Raw genomic sequence first — 20,758 nt, 5'->3', positions numbered from 1 at the left:
ATGAACTTGTTTTCTTTTCATTATTGCTTGGAGGTCTGACAGATCTGCATCTTTTTTGTTATTGCAGCCATTTCTCATTTTCTGCAAATAAATGCTCTAAGTGACAATATTGTTATTTGGAATTTGGGAGAAATGTTGTCTGTAGTTTATAGAATAAAACAACAATGTTAATTTTAATCAAACACACACCTATAAATAGCTAAATCAGAGAAACTGATAGAGAAAAAGTGCTGAAAGTAGACTGTGTACACAGGAAGAGGGAAGCTAGACAGGACTGTTTGTAAAGCTTGTAAAGTAGTCTGGCGCTGACGTCACCCTGTCTGCCCCGAAGCCCCGCCCCCAGGCTCGGCCCATCTGCGCTTGAGTAGGTGAAGGAGAAACTCTCCCAGCCGGAGAGCAGATCCGCGCAGCGCCCGGAGAGCAGCAGGAAACCGCGGAGGATCGGGGGCTGCAGCGCGGCTGGAGGGGAGGGGAAGGGGCGGCAGCGAGCCGAGCCTCGGCTGAGCTCTCTCCGCTGGAGAAGTCGCTGATTTACCGGGGATATAATACCATGCTGCCCGCGGGAGCGAGCTCTCAGCCCGGGGAGCGGAGCCGCCAAACCGCCCTGAACTAAACTCAGATTCTCCACACACTGAAGCTTCATGGGTCTCATAGACTCTGAGACAATGGACATTCAGACTAATGTATCCTGTACCTGTAATTGCAGTCGATCGACTTCTTTCCACAGTATGGCGATCAGTAAGTATGATGCAGTTGTTTTTTATATATATATAAAGCATTTATATTGAGTCTGATTCACTAAAAACTGTAGTTAACTAACTTTGAGTTAACCCTGGCTGCTGCTGCGGCTGATAACGGGCCTGGCTCGGACGTTTCTCGCTTTATGTAGGTTAACTATCCTGTTCTAGGTTAAGTTCTGCGGCTTATATGTTTGTATCATGTATAGTAGATGTTTTAAAATACCTCTGCACAACTTTTAACTTTAGTTATTGTGTAAAACAGTCAGTCTGTGGGTGTAAAGCAGACACTGCGCTGTGTTGTTTTCAGACTCCGTCACTAGCTTACTAAACTACGTATGTCCACACCGCTAGCTAGGGCCGATTCCAAAAGAATTAGTTAACTTAGTATATTATACAGCTCTGGAAAAATATACAAATAATATAAAATAAGAGAGCACTTAAAATTATGAGTTTCTTTGATTTTACCAAATCAAAAACATCTGGAATAGAATCAAGAGGAAGATGGATAATCACGAGCTATCAAACCAAACTGAACTGCTTGAATTTTTGCGCCAGGAGTAAAGCAGCATAAAGTTATCCAAAAGCAGTGTGTAAGACTGGTGGAGGAGAACATGATGCCAAGATTCATGAAAACTGTAATTAAAAACCAAGGTTATTCCACCAAATATTGATTTCTAAACTTCTTGATTTGTATATCTTTTTGAATATGAACTTGCTTTCTTTGCATTATTTGAGGTCTGAAAGCTCTGCATCTTGTTTGTTATTTTAGCCATTTCTCATTTTCAAATAAATGCTCTAAATGCCAATATTTGTATTTGAAAAAAATGTTGATCATAGTTGAAAAGATTAAACCAACAATGTTTATTGTACTCAAACGTATACCTATAAATAGTAAAATCAGAGAAACTGATTCATAAACTGAAGTGGTCTCTTTAGTTTTATGTTAATGTTGAGTTTAAAAGCTTCAATAACTGTGACTTTATACACACAGTGTGGACTGTAGTAGGTAAAGATAAAAAGTAACAAATAATTATTATTATTTAAGAAAAATGTGTCTTCAAAACGGTATTGTTTGTTTTGTTATGCTATTCTATTTTGTTATGTCAGTGGCACATAATGACTATAGTATCAATTATCGCAAAATTATTTTCTGTGATATATTGTCTATAAAATATTCATATCATGACAGGCTTGACTGGAAAAAAAGAATTTTAAAAGAACTTTTTTCAGATAAAAAACTATTACATGTTATTAGACTCCAGTTACATAATCTATTATATTATATCTTTTACTAGGAGTCATTTTTTGTTAGTCAGAATTACAGTGTACATATCTGGAATTCCAATTTCTACTAGTAATTTGTAATGATAGACAGGAGTGATGCAAGTCATTGATGACATATGACTAGTCACAATAACCTTAAGGTTGTGTCATATGGAAATATGACTAGTCAAAATTGATTTATAGATCTGTACATCTGATGAAATTACTGAAAAAACATTCCATGGTTAATATCTGAAATGATTTTCTGAGTTTCTACAAGATTAGATCACACCAAATAACATTACATTTATAGTCATTTATAACAGACTCGAGTAATTCAGAAACTAATAACTACATTATTTGCTATAATTAGCTGTGTTCTATTTTCTTACCTACGTTAAAGAACGTTTCTTTTTAATCTTAACTAAAAGAAACATGTTTTTGTAGTGTTCCTTTAGGAAACTGAATTGTTGGAGCATTATTAAAGGATGTCAGGATGCTAGTCGGACTTTCTCATCAGCTGACTGTGTGTGTGACGTGCTGTCTGCCCTAAAATCCTTGGCTGCTGGGAGTTGTCTGGGCAATAGTCTGACTAATCTGCACTGACTAATTCATAGTTCAGATGGTAGCCGACTGAGTAAACACAAAGGTTATGTGCTGAGATATTTGATAAGAAACTTGTGACCACAACAGTGGGTGAACTTGGCATGGTGAGGAAAACGTCTGGGCATATTAAACTTTATCAGCTATTTTACTCATCTTTATTTAAGTTTGTTTTGACTAACATTAGATTCTGTTGAGAGTAATACTTTCATTTGTGTTGAATTTAGACACACTTTATATTGTCGTATCTGATACTGCAGTTACCACACCACAGAGGTAATATATTTTTTGAAAAGAGTAGACCACTTGATTACCCACCACTCTGAATTCTAAGATTGTCACGTTCATTTTTAGAAAAGGAGATCTATAAATAAGATCTTCAGACTGTCGTGCTTAGTTTAGCTCTGAACGTCTAGAGCAGCGAAGGTTTTAATTAAACCATTTGTATATTAGAGTTGCTAAGATGTGAGAATTTAGATTTAGATAGCAATACCAATTATATCCCTGTATCGTGTTGCTATATAATTATTGTAGTTTAAATAATAAACGCTGGTATTGGACTGTATTGCAGTGTTAATGATAAATCTCTCTATTGGAAATAGAGAGGTAATTGAAATGTATGCTTAGCTTTAATGTGTAGTAACTGAGATTAACTGTAACAACATCCCCTAATAATTACTGTGTGAGATGTCAGTGCTTTTTTTTAGCCTAAGTAACTTTAAAGTGCTTTTTAATGACATTAATTCATATACAATACATCCTTCTTAAATAATGATTTAACATGTCTGGACATAGTACTAGACAAAAAATTTAGAGCCTGTTTTATCCTATCAGTCGATACAGCTTAGCTGTAGAAGAAAGAAAAAATCAAAGTGCATTGATATTATAGATATATTTAGTTTTAATACTGTTATGGATGCCTACACCAGATAACTTATAAGAGTTAAGAGGAGGGTGAAGCTTAAACTAGGGTTGTAAAATATATTGTTTAAGCATGATGACCATGTTAGCGTGCTTTATGCAAAAGAAAAAAAAATCACATTGTTCTTATTTTCCATGACACATCTAACAGAGGAAGCTTATGTCCAATATACACAATATTATTCATTTTACCTGGATATTGGATACAGAGGGTGCATTATTAATAATGTGGCAGGTTGGATCTGTATTTTTAAATTAGGGATGCACCAAATATTCAGGAACAGAAATTATTATAACTACAAATGGCAGTTGGGATGCTTTTGGTGTTTCTCCAGATTGGTGAAAAAGAGTCTGTAAATGGGCTTACAAATTAATTTCTCACTTTATTTACTTAATAATTTGATATTTGCTAAATAAAACAGCTGCATAATAACCTGTACGTGGTTCAGAACATTATGCACATTATTCACATTAAGCATATGTAAATGATCATTTTACCCTAATGACATACTGGCACTTTGCACCCTGTCTAGACTTGATGCAAAGAGGAACACTGTGCTCACCAGACTCACAGCTGATTGTGGAAGCCTGTCAGACAGCACAGGGTTGGAGATAGATGTAGACTGTGCTTGTAGTTAATCAGATGTCCTGCTTGTTTTAAATAAATGAATTAATCAGCCACTACAGTGTAGCTCTGTCCAAAACTACACAGTCACTCCCAAAGAGAATTTAAGGTAAAGTGTAATAAAATACATTTTTGAGCACAGCTATTCACACAGAAAGGGCTTATATGATTTATTATTATATTACAGCTGGAAAATACATAAAAAATATCAATATATTTGAAACTGTTTTACAAAAGATAAAAAATGCCCATATTGTGATATGTGTCTTGTATTTGTAAAAAAAAAAAAAAAGATTACATAGATACACAGTTACCTATTTTATTAGATTGTCATTTATTATGGTGTTATAAATAATAACAGTTTCTTTAAAATTATAGTTTGTTCAAGGTTTTACTGCAATGTTTTATGGATTGCCATTTCCCATAAGCATATAAAAGTATGGCTTTTTCACTGATGTTTGGACAAAAAAAAAAAAGTAAATCTCCATATGGTTTAATACATGAGCATTTTTTTTCTTACATATCAAAAATAACAAAAAAGATAACATCATTTAGTGCTATTAAATATGTAATAATATTAAATATAGCTATAATTTTACATCAAATTTGTTAAAGCATAATAAAACATGTACGAAACAAATACAAACATAAAAAAATGTAGTTGAGCATTTGTTAAAGCATATTAAAATAACCTTTTAAACGGTATAGAAAATCATATTAAAAAAGTAATTTAGATTTAACTGAATTAATTGAGAAAATTGTCCACCGCTAATATACACACAGATATGTATGTATATATTCCGTTTAGACATGTGTGATGTGTCACTGTCTAGACCTGCCAGTTATTGTATAATTATTGTCTTAATTTGATACAAATTTATGTAAATTCAGGTTTTGCATATGAAGTGTTTGTAGTCTGTGCGGTGGGTAGAGGGGTCTCTATGGTAACTGTGCCATGTCTGTGTCACCGAGGTCAGAGTTCGGAGGTCAGCAGAGCCGTGCCCGGCTGCAGCTCCAGCTGAAAGGTTCATTGTCATTTATATTAGGAGCTGCATCGACTGCGTCGGCTGCGTCTGCACTGTGCTCAGGGGGGCTGTTTCTGTCTCTTGGGATGTGCAGCAATAGTCTGCTCTACAGTCAGAATCTGCATGTTCTGTTCAACACACAGTTCTGTTACAGCTGAATAATATAAAATATAAAAAATATATTCAGAGAAGCTTTTTTAATAGTTTTTAACAGTGTTCCCAAACAATCCTTCCAAAAATTCTGTAATGCCCTTCACCATCAGAAGCTAGGCTCCCAACATTGCTTTCGTCTTACCTATACAAGTAAAATTTAAGATTAATTATAGCACCCATATATACCCGCATATGTTGACTTGTCACAACACCCTTTTTTGGACTATATATTGTGGCAGAAATAATATTAATGTTTTATTTAAGACCAATTAATGCCATTAAATCAAAGTAGCTTATATATATATATTATCTTATTAAATGCATGTGTTCCTTGTCCTATGGCACAGTCTTTTGGTTTATATTGAATCACTGTTATTAAGGTCTTAGTGTAATTGACTAAAAATACCTCTGAAGTTCATTCAGATGTAAATAAGCAAGCAAGGACAATGCTTCCTTACAATGGACAGATAAAGTGATCAAGATCATGTACAAATATCTTCATGGCAGGCCTAAACCTTGGTTCTGTTATATATGGGAATACATTGTTTTTTTAAGTGATGTTAAAGAAGTACCACTTTTGGTCCCCAAAAAGACCATGGCTGTGTCCCAATTACATACCACATGCTATTATCATTAAATACTATTAAGTGGATACTATATACTAACTATAATAGGTTTAATAGTTTAGCAAAAAATCTACCATAATATTAAAGTGCAATAATATTTAATGCATGCATATAAACTGCTTTCAAGACAGAATAATTATTATCGCAATCTGGATTTTTATAACTGGAGTTATAATTAGTGACAGACAGGAGCTCAATTTTCCTGCTTTTTTCATTGTGTTTTCTTTGGGTCATAAACAAAACAGTTTTCTCCTGATTTCTTTTAAGCATTCACCAGTTACCAAATGCAGTAGTGGAAACTAAAATGAATGTTAGAAGTGTTCAGTACGTTGTATTGGGTTTGTTTGGATTGGGTGTCAGTGTGATCTGGCTGACCTCCGCCCTGCAGTGGTAGGCAGACTGTTTGCTGTCAGACAGGTTGGACTGTAGCCATATGTCCCACACACTGTGTTGTGTCTGTAGAGACAAAGCGATGGATGGAGGGAGGAGGAGGAGGAGTGGATTCAGCACTGTTGTGTCTACAGCCACAGCTGCTGTAACAAGTACCAACACCTCTCTAAACCAGAGAGTCAGAGAGCAGAATCACTGTGCAGTGGGAACGTGTCTGTGTTCTGTATTTCTCTAAGAGAGGAGATATATATATATATATATATATATATATATATATATATATATATATATATATTTTTTTTTTTTTTTAATGTATGTAATATATATTGTTTTATAGTGAAATCAGTGAATATTTCAAATATAGATGACTATTTTATGTATTATGATTGATTATATTACATAATTCCTATTATTACCTAAAATAATAAATATGTTAAGTGTAAATCTTTATATTTTTAGTAATGTTTTAATTTATTTGTAAATAATGAGTATACTGGGCTGAGTTAATTTATCTAATGATCAGACGTAAAGGGGCATTTTGGACAAATATTAAAGGTACAATAAGTAGTTTATCTTTAAGAATGAATAATAAGTATAATAATATAATTTTATATAATATATGTTTTGTGAGCTGTAAAAAATGCATTTTTTCCATAAGAGACCATAGGCTCTTCAGTTTGTTGGTAATAGGCTGTTTATGATAAACATGCATATAGGAAATATTACATATTGCACCTTTAACTATATGATAATTCTTGTAATTTATATTTATATTTTTATATTTGTGAGTGGGTGCGGGTGTTTAAATGTGAATCTGATTCTGCAAGGGCCAAAATAGCAGAAGGATTTCATTCCAACCAAGCAGAAAAACACATAAAAATGACCAATAAAGTGAAATCAGATGTTCTCCAAATTAATTGGCTTTAATTTTCTAAACACCAGCCAGTGAGCAGAGCAGTAGCACAACAAACAACCAAACAGAACAGTAAATGGCAGCCGGCAGCTTAATGATTAAGTAGAAAACTCTTAAACTCTGAGAGTAAAGCTGCAGCGGAGAGATCACAACAGTGGTGAAATAGTACAAAACTGACTGCAGTGGAAAAAGAAATGGAAGTCAAAAGGTGGGAAAGTTAAGAATAAGCTAAGCAATTTTACACTCTTATCTTTATTTGACCCGTGCATTAATCATTATTTGTTTTACAAATACACTTTATTTCCAAACATATTGTTGAATCATTTAGAGGTGTTTATGAGCTTTACTGTGCTCTGGTTTTAGCTGTGTCACAGTGACACAGTGTCTGGAAGGTTGTTTGTAGTTTTTCAGGGATCAGGAAGGTCGGAGTGTTTTTGTCAGACAGTGCTGTGAGGAGAACGTGACCCTGAGTTTGGCAGTGAAGTTCTTTGCTGTTCTGGGGCTGAAAGTGTTCTTTCCCAACTCCAGCCAGATAGCACGACAGTAGCTCAAGAGGCTGCTTTTGTGTACATGCAGAAGATTGTTTGGAGTTTTGTAGACTCCCTAAAACTCTGTGAAATTGCTTGAAAGGTTGATATCCAATATAGCCAAAAGTTACACAGAACTGACTGATAAGTCTGCATTTTTTAATGCAAGTGAAGTAGTTCTACTTCAGTACTATACATATCTGTTTTTAGGAAACTCAACTGTCTAAAAAAATCATTAAGTAGTCCCAACTTAATTGGTATTGCACTGTTTGCTTTCAACATCCCCCTTTTCTCTTGCTGATTCTGTTTAATACGTGGCCTTTGAGAATTCTGTGTAGCCAATGGCAGTCCTGCAAAACTGGGCGTGTCTGTTTTTGTATTATTTTGCGGTGTGGATGCTTATCATTGATATCCAATGAAAAACTTAATTTCAAAAATTCTTGAGGATCTGGTCCAATATCATTTTTTTTACATTGACTTCCATTTCCAAGTTTTTTTTTATTATTTTGCAGTGTGGATGCATATCATTGCCGCCAAAAAAATAAATAATTTTTTGTAATTTTTTTTTTATCTACCATGTAATTTGAGCTGACAAAAGTGTCTCTTCTACTGTGTTACATTTTCATATATGAGTTTGTATTCCTCATATAAACTCATTTTACATTGACATTAATTGAAAGTTTAGATTATTTTATCTCTCTTTATCTCTGTAAAGTAGCTGTTTTGGAGATACTTGTTTTTCATTGGACGGTGATGTAATGTATGTCAGTGTCCCGACATCACCCTCTTCTCTGGCTGATTCTGTTAAATGTGTGTCAGCAGTTCACATGTCTACACAGACACTTCATTAGTAAAACATATGGAACAAAACAAACATGGCTGTGTGCTGTAATCAGTATTCAGACCCGGGTCTAGACTACAGTCTAGATTAGTCTATAGTCTCTGCCATGTTTAAAGGGCTGAGTGAGAGTGTTGGCATTCATAGAATTTGCCCCACCTACCACTTACTAAATCATTTGCATACACCAGGCTATGAAACTTTTTTCCCACCATCTGATACCAGCTGACCAGGCAGACATCCTAAAAGTTCCCACACTTGTCCCCAGTCACTGTGGGTGACCCCACCCCCACCAAGAGGACTGTCTGTGGAAAGACAGCCCCTCGCTGCCTCTCCCTGCCCCCCTCATCCAGCATTTTCATGGAAATTTGCTGGCAAAACCTGCAGACCTTTGGCCTGTAGGCCTGGTTTTATGACCATTTTCACACAGATCCACACATACAGGTCCTAACACATGAGTATATGCTGCTTTATATTTGTTGCAAATGCATATCATGTGAGCTAGGCACAGTCTTAGGGCTTTTTCACACCTATAGTTGGGTTTTCTCTGGTCAGAATCATTTAACGTTTTATTAAGTTTGTAAATCTGGATTGATTTTCCTTTGGTTTGGTTTATTTTCACACAGGAAAAAATCCCCCCCAAAAAGTTCCACAAAACGTGTTATAATAAAAAGCAGTACAGTAAATACAGGAAGAATGTCCTCTGAATGTGTTCTGGGTTAGTGTTTATTTCAGTGTCTAGCATGAAGTCCTCCAAACAAATGTATCAATGGTAAAAACAAACCAGAGTCCGATATAACTGGGAGTAGTAATGTAGGTGTGGAAATCTTTAATCTATGTTTCTATTGTTTGTTAGCAACTTTAATCTGGGATCATTAATCGTCAGTTAAATTAAAACGTATATAAAAGAGGTATATATGCTTTTATGCCTAGCGTGCCTTGGCAAATCTACAGATCAAATCCAATCAAATGTTTTTAAACTGATCTAATTTACAACTTTTTTACAACCGGTCTGATTTAACAGTAGTTTGATAACATCTGGTTTTTTGAAATTTTGTTGGGAACTGCATGAAGTGTTCAAGTCATTTTCTACAGATCTAATTTAAACTCCCAACCAATTGTCAGTTACTAGGTTTTGTTTCCTAATCAGACAAATTTAAACAAATTTAAAAGAGCTTTAAACAGTGTTTGGAAATGTTTGTGCCTTCCTGATTTTTAGTGCGTTTGGAAATCACACTAAAGAGAAGTGTAGACTGTTATTAGTCACTGATGCATCATGTGTCCTGTTTACTTGACTTACTTGATGTTGAACTATTTCATTGCTAAAGTTGGAACAGTCCTTAACAAGGTCAGATGATCTAGTCTAAACAATCACGACCTAGCGGCCTATAGAAAAGAAGTCCCAAATACACCTTTCCAATAACATTTATCTTAAGATCCTCATTTTTTGGGATTGAGAGCACTGCAAATCAGGGCTGCAATGACAATGTCGATTATAAAAATATGTCAACTCCAATTATTTTTGTTCAATAGTCATTCATTTGTAGAAATACTACTACCACAATTTACACAAACCAACGTTTTGTCCACCTTCACAAACTCCAACTCCCAGAATGCACCTCTCATTCAGTCATACTCTCAGCCAGCCAGTCAGCACCTGATTGTTAGATCAGCTTCACCTGAGTTCTGAGTAGTTACTAGGGTTTTTCTGTATATAAATATACCAGTCTGTTTGTCCACTTTTTTTGCGAAGTATTGCCCCTGTTTTTCAGCTACATACCGAGCATAATTCCTTTATTTATCTATTTCCGTGTAGGATTTCTTTTTTTGGCTTTTGTCTCTTAGTAAGTTAGTAAGTTCTCTTGGATGTGTTTGATTAGGTTTTTGACCCTTATTTCTCATTAGCTGTTTATCCGTTTTAGACTGTGATTTGGCTCTAATGTTTTGGTCAGTCTTGTTTATGGTTTGTACTGTTGCTAGTTGTACTCAGATCACGTTTGTTGGTTTAGCTTTGATTATTAAAGCTGCTCCTACTCTAATTTTTACTGCAAGTGTCTCAATCCATATTCTGTTTGTGGCGTCACACATTTAAATCCCATATTCAGCTGTTTTTTATTGTTTGAAAGCGATTTTAGAGAGTTAAAAACAGGACTAATACCCATTACAAGCAATCATTAAATTATTGACTAGTCAGCTAATTGGAAAAATAATCGGCAGATTAGTTGACTATAAAAAACTACTTCTAATACAGTACTTATGAAATATGATTTGTAAGTTATGTCTATGAGTGTCTAAACTTGTGAAGAAAAAAATCAGAAGGCTTCAAAGAGAGAAACATTCAGACAAAAACAATTACACACACACACACACACACACATATATACGACTACACACACAGTGTGTGTGAGTGTGTGTGACCAGCTGAGCACCTCCCTCTCTGTCTGTCTGCTGCTTACTGCCGTCTGGCTCAGCTGTGACCCGGAGTGACCCGAGGCGGCGGGCGGGAGGAGGGGTCAGTAAAAGCCTGGTCATGGCTTTCACAGCAGCGTCTGCCCGAGGGGGAGGGAGTGAGTCAGTGTGAAAAAGGAAGAGTGTGTCATGAGTGTGGAAAGCCCCCGTGCACAGACACTGATAATGGCATAATGTCTAGCTCTTCTTCGTGCCCTCTGCCAGCCTCCCGAGCCAACCATCTGTCTGCGTTTCCTGCGTCTGCAGTGCAGAAGTTTGAGACAGCCTTCTTGGCTTCGTTTGATGTTCTGACTTTCTCACGATTACTGGTGATTTCATTAAGGAGATACTTTAGCTGATTTTGGTGTAAAGTAGTGCTGGGCGTTATCACCAAAAATGCACATCACAGTATTTTTCAAGATTCTGATGGCTTCACGGTTTATTGCGGTATTTTCATTATTATTAATATTTATTTATTTGTATATTTTTTCGCATGACTGGACTTTTATATAGGTCTGTGACTTACAGTATTGTTAGTAGTACATATTATATAAAACACTAAGGCTTTAAATTAAGACTTTGCTTACTATTGAATTTAATTTGTTCCACAAAATTTGTTCCACAAAAGTATTAAAATATATGAGGTAATCAAATTTATTAGCAGAAAAACAGCTAAAGAATGTAAAGAATAAACGCAAATATTAAAACAGAAAAATAAAGAGCATTCATGATCTTTATGCTGGTTTAAATAATGGTCTAATAATATTTAAAACATTTGTAGAGAGCAGTTGGTAGGCATGTTATATTTCATGTCAGGTTTATTAAGCTCTTTTAAAGAATTAATGAACCATGGTTTTATAGGAGCACTCCAGTCTGACATTGTGCAAAGTAGGGTTGTGCCATACTTTTTACTCTTTGTTACAAAACCAAAATCCGCACTTCCCATTTCTCATCACATATCTACCAAAATAATTTATTTATTCCAACTCTGGATAGATATAAAAACTTCTAGAGAAGTCTGCTCAAAATTCCTGGAATTTTTAATGCAGTGTTGCAGTATTTCAATTGTTGTGCAACTCTAGTACAGTGTTTAGACTAAAAGCTAAATAACTATGGCTTATTTGTGCATTGTTTCATGATCAGCATAATAACACAATACGTAACTTAAACACAATATCTACAGTACCTTTATTGTTATTAAAATAAGTTAATTTTCTTTTTACAGAAATTAAGAAAAGCAGATGACCAGATTTATTAACACATTGTCTCTCTCTCTCTCTCTTCAGCCCAGCTGGAATTTGTGCAGATACTGGTGATCATAGTGATAATGATGATGATGGTGATTGTGATCACGTGCCTGTTGAACCACTACAGGCTGTCTGCTCGCTCCCTTCTTTCACAGCATGGACAGACTCACAGACACCACCTTCCTCTGGACACGGTAAATTACAATCATTTCCTGAAACCATTCATTACTCTCATGATAGTTAAATTTGTTATTTAAAAAAACTTCCAAAATTCAAATGTATCTGCAGTTCTATATCAAATACAGTAGAGGGTGCTATTTGTCCATTTAAAAAACTCACTGATCTGCAGGCTTTTTGCACAGCAACACATAAATATGAACATAAATTTACGAACATTCAGTCAAGCATTTAGCTGGGCTCATCTTGGGGAATTTCGGAGAGTTAAAAAGCTTTTGGAAAACACTTACAAAACTGGTATTTTAAAAAAAGGATTATTATGTTTTTTATATCTGTTTTACTCTATGAAATGTCTTTAAAGAGTCCTGGGTAACGTATCAGAGACCAAATATGACTACTTTAAAAATAAGGCACAAACTTTTTGCACCCAGGTCTGAGTAACAGTTAGTACTATTGCAAAAAATATATATGGAAGTCAATGTAAAAAAAGCGTTTGTTCCAAGTCAAATTTTGTGCAATATTTTGGTCCATTAATCATGACACTTGGACACAGTTTAAAGAGCAACTGCCAGAGTAAAATTACATGAAAATCAACAACATCATAATTTGAGATACAAGTTTTTTGCATGACTGTGATTGTCATTATTATCAATTTAGCTTCTTAAAACCTAGAACTTTGTTCTTTTTTGTTTCTATCACAGGATGGGAGTTTGTGGTCATCAGAGGGCCGAGGGTCAACTAGTGGAATTAATGAGGTATGACAGATTAAATCATATGAAATAAAATAAATAAATACTTAAAATAGATAATTTTGTGTGTGATACATCTATATAAGAACTAAATTACTGAAATAAAGTAACTTTTCAATTATATATATATATATTTTTAATGCACTAGTGTATATATATATATATATATTTAGTCATAACTTTAACTTCACAAATTTAACTTCAGCAGGTCTACAGTCCTGGATTGCCAGATCATCGAGCCCCTCCTTACATGCAGGAGCGCCTGGGCCGCTTCCAGCCCACCTACCCTTACCTGTCTCACAGCATCATCGACCTGCCCCCAAACATTCCCCTGTCAGACGGTGAGGAGCCTCCTCCGTACCAGGGCCCCTGCACCCTGCAGCTCCGGGACCCCGAGCAGCAGCTGGAGCTGAATAGGGAGTCGGTGCGGGCTCCTCCCAACCGCACTATTTTTGACAGTCACCTCATTGACACTTCACTCTGCCCTCCCAGTTTAAAAGCTGGACACAGCTCCGCCAGCCTGGAGTCTGCACCGCCCGCCTACAGCGAGGTCATCCGGCACTACTTCCAGCCCAAACAGACTCCTCCCGAAACAGACACGGGCCACACGTCTCTACTGATCGAGGGAGAACTGCAGCCAGCGTTACCTCAGATCCACAGCACGGACGACGAGAACACTCACAACACAAACTACAGCAAGTCTGATCACTAACCTCGGAGCGTCGATACGTCTTCGTGTCGCTACGTGTCACTACGTCTACGCACACGTCATTGCTAGCTACTATGATCCTGCATTTACATCAGTGGCCTTGATTCCTTTCTGTTGAACTATCAGGGTAAGTGAAGGAAGGGGGTTTGGAGGGGGTTAAAACAGATGCACAGAATCCCCATTCATTTACCCTTCGTCTTCCAGCTCTAAACTGAATTCTCTTCTTGAGTTTTCTGCTGTGGTTTGGAAAATGTTGTGTGTGTTTGTGTCAGAGAAAGAGACTTTAAAGAGACAGAGCTCTTAAAACGATTTATATATTCACATATAAACAGTTAACTGGTGTCTGTTAAATTGTGTCTTAACTCTTCTTATTGGTGCTTTTCCAGAGCATGGTACATACAATACTCTCTCTACTCACTATTTAATACCTGGTACTTTGTGTATTTTTCATTAACACAGCATATCTCTCTAAATCATGGCAGGATATTCTTAATGCACTGAAGCTTCAGAGCTACAGCGCATTAACAATAGAGACTGCTAAAAAAAGATGGATTTCATCACTCTGCAAGATTTATATACCATGGTTTAGTCCTTATTTGGGGCTCAGTTCCAGGTACCTGGTACCAAATTTGCTTTATAGAAATGAAAAAAAAAAAAGCAGAGTTAAGTAGATTTGAGTATCAAGCTGCCGGCGCTCAGAGGGAGCAAAATTGGCCCTGCTCCCTCCGGGTGGGTAGGTGGCGCTCTCTCCCCACATCACTCCTAGGGTGATGTCCACAGCACAGAGCGTCTGTGAGCGGATGTATCAGAACCGAGTTGATGTGCTTTCCTCCAAGCGCTCTGGCTGCTCGGCAATGCTGCATCAGCAGCAGTTTGAAAAGAAGCGGTGGCAGGCTTCATATGTATCGGAGGAAGCATGTGCTAGTCTACACCCTCCTGGTTTGTTGGGGCATCACTAGTGATAGGGGTCCTAGTGAGTGGGTAATTGGCTTTGTAAATTGGGGAGAAAATGGGAATAATTTGAAAAAAATGTAGATTTGAGTATGTTGAGTACCATCCAGAGAAAAAGCACCAAAAAAGAACATATATGTTTTTATCACGTATATTTTTATGTTTTGTTACCACAATGCTGCACTCTCATGTCTTCTAAAATCGAATTTCATGTGTTGGAAGTGATCAGGTCTTCCTTGTAACATGTAGGCCATAGTGTTTGCCTCTTTGCTATGTTTAATCAGCAGTTTATTTGCATATATATAATGATAATATACACAATATATCTGCCCTGGTTTTCCTCCAATTGTGGTCAGTCAATAATGACATATTCCTTAGCATTTCAATTTAAAATTTAATAGTGTTTTAGACAAAAAGCATCAGCACTGATGCATTTCCAGCCAGTGTTCTGCATCTTTTCGCTCCAAAACTGTTACCCACAAGGCAACATTTTATATTCAGCTGGAAAAATCCATCTAGTGGAGGCCTCTAGTGGAATCTTTCATTAACACACACAGCGCATAGACAAGGATGTGAACAGTTAGGCCTGAAAAATACTCCATGCAAGGTCTCAAATGTAGATATCACAGAAAAATCCAGGCTGTTCTCTACCACCATCTGTCATGGCATTTTTCTCTAGTCCTTATATTGAGTAGGTTTGAGGCCTTCTGTTCGCTCTACTGTTATATTTGTGAAGCAAGTATATCTCTAGACTAATTCTTAATATTAATTTAAAAATATATAATAAATAATCAAGACAAAATGTGTCATTAAGCCAAGGGTGCCCACATTTTCACATACTAGAACGGTATACAGCATATGCAAATGGAAATGAAGCACTATTTTATTTACTTACTTATTTATATTAATGTCTAAAAAATGCATTATTTTTTAAAATGATGAAATGACAAGCCGAGGCTTGTGCGTAATGTGAGAGGAACTGTTGAACTGTTGAAATCGTGAGTGTGTGTGTGTGTGTGTGTGTATTAATAACTGAGAAAACCTTTTAAGCCCTTAAATTTAGACTCTTTCTTTCTTAGAGAGATTATAAATGAGACACAGCAGAGCCGGATCAAACACCTGCACTTCACGGCCAAACTGAACAAATTAAAATAATAAAAAAAAAATAGTTGAGTTAATTCCTTTTAACTTATTGCTTGAGCCCTTCCAACAGAAAAAATAAAATAAAAAAATTATATTTAATATATTAAAACAAATATATAAGGCTAAATAAAGCATTTTTTTTTAAATGCAGTTTTTTAACATTGTCCAAAAAATGGATAAATAGTTATAATAATAAATAGTGTGCTTTTTCTTTGGAAGAGCTCATTTAATTTAACTCTTTTAGGTCAATTTTCTTCAGTTTTGCTGTGGAGTGCAGGCTTGCTTGGCACTTTATGGAGGGAGAGACACAGTCCAACTCATCAGCTCTGCTGTTAGTAAGAAAAGATAAAAACACGGCTTAATAAATGTTATGCAAATTGAAATTTTAGATGGACCTTTGTGAACAGGCAGAAATCCTTTCCACAGTAAAAGGAAATGAGATGGGGAGAAATGTGTCGCCATGAATAGGGATGTGAAATTGTGCCATTGTTTTTTTTTATATCATAAATATAGGCACTTAAACAATATTTAAAACAATATATAATACTTTTATAAATTTTTTTTTTAATTTTAAGTGGTTAACATTAATTGCTTTGTTAAATTAAATCTTTTTTTGTTTAAATTTAAATTTTGTGGTAAATTCAGCATATGGACAAAAGTATTGGGACTCAATTTTTTTATTCATACCTATTGCCACAGGTGTATAAAATTAAGCACATGGCCACATTTGGATGCCACTGATGCAACTTGTCCGCTTTTAAATGAACTGATTTTTGTTTGGACAGTGTATTGTCTCAGATATAATTTTGATTAATTATCCACTAATATAATATTAATAATATAATAGCATTATAGTGCAGTTACATCCTTTTAAAAAGCAATGAACTTTACACTGACATTAAAATTTTGTTTGGAAGATGATATTGGAATATAAAAAAATAAATAAATATAAAAATAGAACATCTGTTTTTATATAAAGTTAACATACCAGATTCACAGCAATGTGGTTTATTTCCAAGGAATAATGTGCTTAAATTGCCGTAATCAATTCAATAACTGCAGAGTTCTACTCCAGCTGTTAGAACTGCAAAGACCAGTCATATTGATGAGTCATAAAGCTCATGTAGGTGTCCCAATACTTTTGTCCATATACTGTTAATGATTTTATAAAACATAACATTACTATGTTATTATAACATCCCTAAACATGCAGACCATTTCTTGATCCCCCAATCCATCCAAAGAGGTTCTGCCTTATGGTTTTCAAACAGCAGCATAACAGTAACACTCTGAGCTTCAGTAGGTCACTCAATCAAGGTTGAGCACAATCCTGTTCAAAAGCTGCCAAATAGTGACTTACGCTTCACCAGGAGTGTTACAGTTCCAGGTGAGAAGAGAGGAGACTTTTCTAGAGCAAAATCTAACAGAAGGGAAGAATGAACCAACATCCATAAAATACATGCTTATGTTATTATTTGTGTTTGTTTGTTTGTTTGCTACTCAATTTTTATGTGAAACAAATGTGAGCAGAAATTCAGCTTAAGGGTTTACTTACTTAAAGCAACACTATGCAGCATTTATAACTGAAAGTATTAGCCTGTAATAGAGAAAATTCCTCTGCTTTGGTACTTTCTTTTCACTTCTCTAGAAATGTAATTACATGTTATACTTATATAGTTATGTGTATAGTTGCATTGCAACGCCTCTTCTGCAGTTTTTTAATTCATTTGGACACGTTAACTGTGTTAAATTGGCTCTTTTAAATCGATTCTTTTCGATCTATTATTAATTATTTTTTGAAAAGATGCAAGACTACGTTCATGCAGCTTGCCATCAGCTGCCGGAGCCCTGAGTGAGCACAATTGACCTTGCTCTCTCTGAGTGGGTACAGTAGATGGCGCTCTTCCCCCTCATCACTCCTAGGGTGTAATTAGCCTTGTAAATTGGGGAGAAAATAGGATAAAAATTAGACATATATTTAAAACTACAATATAGACTTTGCATTGAGTTGATGCAGAATCATAAATCCGCCTGCAGTTCATGTGCTTCTCCTTTCACTTCTAGTGACGGTTCTGCATCTATCAGCTTGTCCAGAAAAGCGTGTCCTGTAGTTGTGGCCTAAAGTGCAGATTACACCTCCTAACTGTAGGGGGAGGCCTGAAGCAAGAATTACCCATTTTTAAAAAAAAAGCAATAGTGTTGCTTTAAGAATGTTATTCCACACTTATTGAGTAAATGTAAGTGATTTGAGTCATTCTACAAAGATACAAACAAACAAAAAGTGTCAATAATTATGCGCTTTCATTTTGATCAAATATTACAATCCAGAAATTGTTGGTAATTTTGCCCTTTTCTGTTAGTCTTTTGTATATCTCTCTAGTAAAAGCTCTCCCTGCTCTAGATATTTCTATTTTAACTCTGTAAAATGCCAATGTGACCTGATTCTACTGTCTACTGTGACCTGGGCAAACAGTTTGCCAATCAGAAGGCCAGTGACAAAGAGCTATTATGTGGAGGAGAAAATGGAGGATAATAATGATGATTATGAGGATGATGATGATGATGATGATGTTGAGTATGATGATATAGTAGAGGTGTTTAGGAGAGTGTTGCAATATACTTACTTACTTTTTGCCTTTTAATATTGTCTTTTTTTAAGAAAAAAACTTAGATTAAACATGCGTTTTTATTGTTATTGTTGCTTTTTTAAAAAAAGTATTTTAGCTTGCTTATACTGAAAGAGAAGGTCGATATGCATAAATCACAGATGCTTATCCGCTGAGTTTGCTTTTCAGTTATCTGATTTGCTTTGTTCTGTTTTATACCTGCAGATCCACTGTCAGGTGGAACAGAATTCCTTTTTTTTTAAAGAAAATACTGGGTAGTGAAAAAAGTATTTTGTTAATTCTAGTTCATTTTAGGCCTAATTTAAGGTTTAGGTTGAGTTTAGAATATTTGATGATGTTAAAATGTTCTGTTAATCTTAAATTAAGCAAAAATTCACTTTAATGAAAATGAAATCTTTCTTTTATATCTCATGTAAATTGTGATGTGTGCCTTGGAGTAGTCTGTATGATTGCTTTCCATTCTGTTTGTTGCTTTCTCATATGAGTGACTGCCTTTTCCATTTAAATACAATACCAAAAAATAATTTGTAATTAGGCCTGTCATGATAACCAGTATTTTAGATATCATAAATAATAAATATTGTACTTTTTAAAAATATTTTGCTCTTACAGTAACATTTTTGGGCATTACACATTACTTTTAAATAGTAATTAACTTTCAATTAATAAGAGAATTGAGACATTGGAATTGGGTTATTAAAAAATAATTGAAATTTCATTTAAAAATATAAAAACACTGTTTTAAACAAAATATAACATTGGCTTGCTAATGTAAGTAAACACAATGGACAATATTGTGATCTGGACAAAATGAAAAAAAAAAAAAGATTTTATATGATTTATTTGGGGAGATATCATAATTAACATGACAGGCCTATTTGTAATTGGTAGTAAACACAGTCAACAAGTTGTTTTAAATGTTGTTTTAAACACCCAGCGTGAGTGCATGCCAGTTTGAATGAACTGAACTCGTAGCACAGTACTAAACCAAATTATGGGATTACCTGGGTTTGTGTTGTCGCCTAGCCTTTTTTAAAAATGAAGATATATAAGAACATTCCCAGAATTCCAGGCTGTACTGAGGACTTTTTGCTGCTTTAAACCTAACATGCATTTCATAACTAGGCTGCTTAAGCTCTGAGTTACTTTATCGCTGTAGTTATTTTGGAAAGCAGTAGCTTTAAGAAGTAGATTAAGATTAATTTCTCTGGTATTGAATCAATCATCTGTCAATCATGTTTTCTCCTGTACAAATACACGCTTCCAAAGACTTCATATCTTAATCATTTCAGGTTAAGGCAAAGGTCACAAACACTTGGATATTGTACATGTTGAATATGAACATGTTGTTTTGTCTGTTTCCGTTTTTTTAAATCCGTCTTCGGCAGTCTGGGAAGTTTAAGAGCACAGACTATATTTGTGTTTTTATTTCTTTCTTTATGTCAGAGTTTTAACATGGCTCAAGCTCGAATATTGCAGTAAATATAGAGAATCATATGACTGCCAACAATGACATTCACTGAAACATTTGTATTATTTTATTTATATCAGATTTTTAAGTGTTAATATGTGTATTTCTTTTCTGGAAAGTGAACAAGAACTCAATGAATCACACCAGTGAATCTTGTTCACACATTGTTCTGTATGCTGTATAATCTGACACATTTCAGTTGCCTACCAGTTAAACAAATAAAGCAATTTATATAGTACAACTTGGAGTTCCTGTTTCTTTTTTTATTATTCCTCTTACATGGAAGAGGAATAATGGGTCTATAGGAATTATGGGTCTATAGGTGTCTGACAATGATTGATTTAACCACTTGGTGGAAGTAAAACACAGGAGCTGAACAATGTGGAAATTTTAGTGACAGTTTCTGCAATATTTCATGATGCGATATTATCACAATATTGTGATTCTGTGATACTCGATATATTACAGACAGAAATTCTCAAAAAATATTTTACAGCTTTTTTTTAAATTATGGATTTATTTGTTTCAGTTTCACAGAATTTAACAACCAGTAATCTTCAATTCACATGGAGTAATGAAGCAGTATCTGCAATAAAAATATTGATATTTAAC

At 35.0% G+C, this 20,758-nt stretch overlaps 1 protein-coding gene across 2 annotated transcripts; it reads left to right on the top strand.

Moving 5' to 3' along the window:
* Positions 1-362: 362 nt before the first annotated feature.
* Positions 363-20,387, top strand: pmepa1 (prostate transmembrane protein, androgen induced 1). Of its 2 annotated transcripts, none has more exons than XM_007244166.4 (4): positions 363-738; positions 12,359-12,513; positions 13,198-13,251; positions 13,454-20,387. In XM_007244166.4, exons 1-4 carry the CDS (start codon positions 642-644, stop codon positions 13,955-13,957), a joined length of 810 nt encoding a protein of 269 aa, XP_007244228.3. In that variant the 5' UTR covers positions 363-641; the 3' UTR covers positions 13,958-20,387. The 2 variants fall into 2 exon arrangements, with proteins under 2 accessions (XP_007244228.3, XP_007244227.3); XM_007244165.4 differs by having other exon boundaries at positions 13,451-20,387.
* Positions 20,388-20,758: the final 371 nt, after the last annotated feature.

This window comes from Astyanax mexicanus, chromosome 5 (genome assembly GCF_023375975.1).
Source record: "Astyanax mexicanus isolate ESR-SI-001 chromosome 5, AstMex3_surface, whole genome shotgun sequence".
NCBI lineage: Eukaryota > Metazoa > Chordata > Actinopteri > Characiformes > Acestrorhamphidae > Astyanax > Astyanax mexicanus.
The sequence above is the reverse complement of the archived record's forward strand: the minus strand, read 5'-3'. Positions and strand labels throughout refer to the sequence as shown.

Excerpts from the sequence above, each read along its gene's own strand:
- pmepa1 (XM_007244165.4), top strand. The coding sequence starts at position 642 with ATGGGTCTCATAGACTCTGAGACAATGGACATTCAGACTAATGTATCC. Across the intron at positions 739-12,358 it reads TTTCCACAGTATGGCGATCA|CCCAGCTGGAATTTGTGCAG; the intron begins GTAAGTATGATG and ends CTCTCTCTTCAG. Across the intron at positions 12,514-13,197 it reads ACCACCTTCCTCTGGACACG|GATGGGAGTTTGTGGTCATC; the intron begins GTAAATTACAAT and ends TTTCTATCACAG.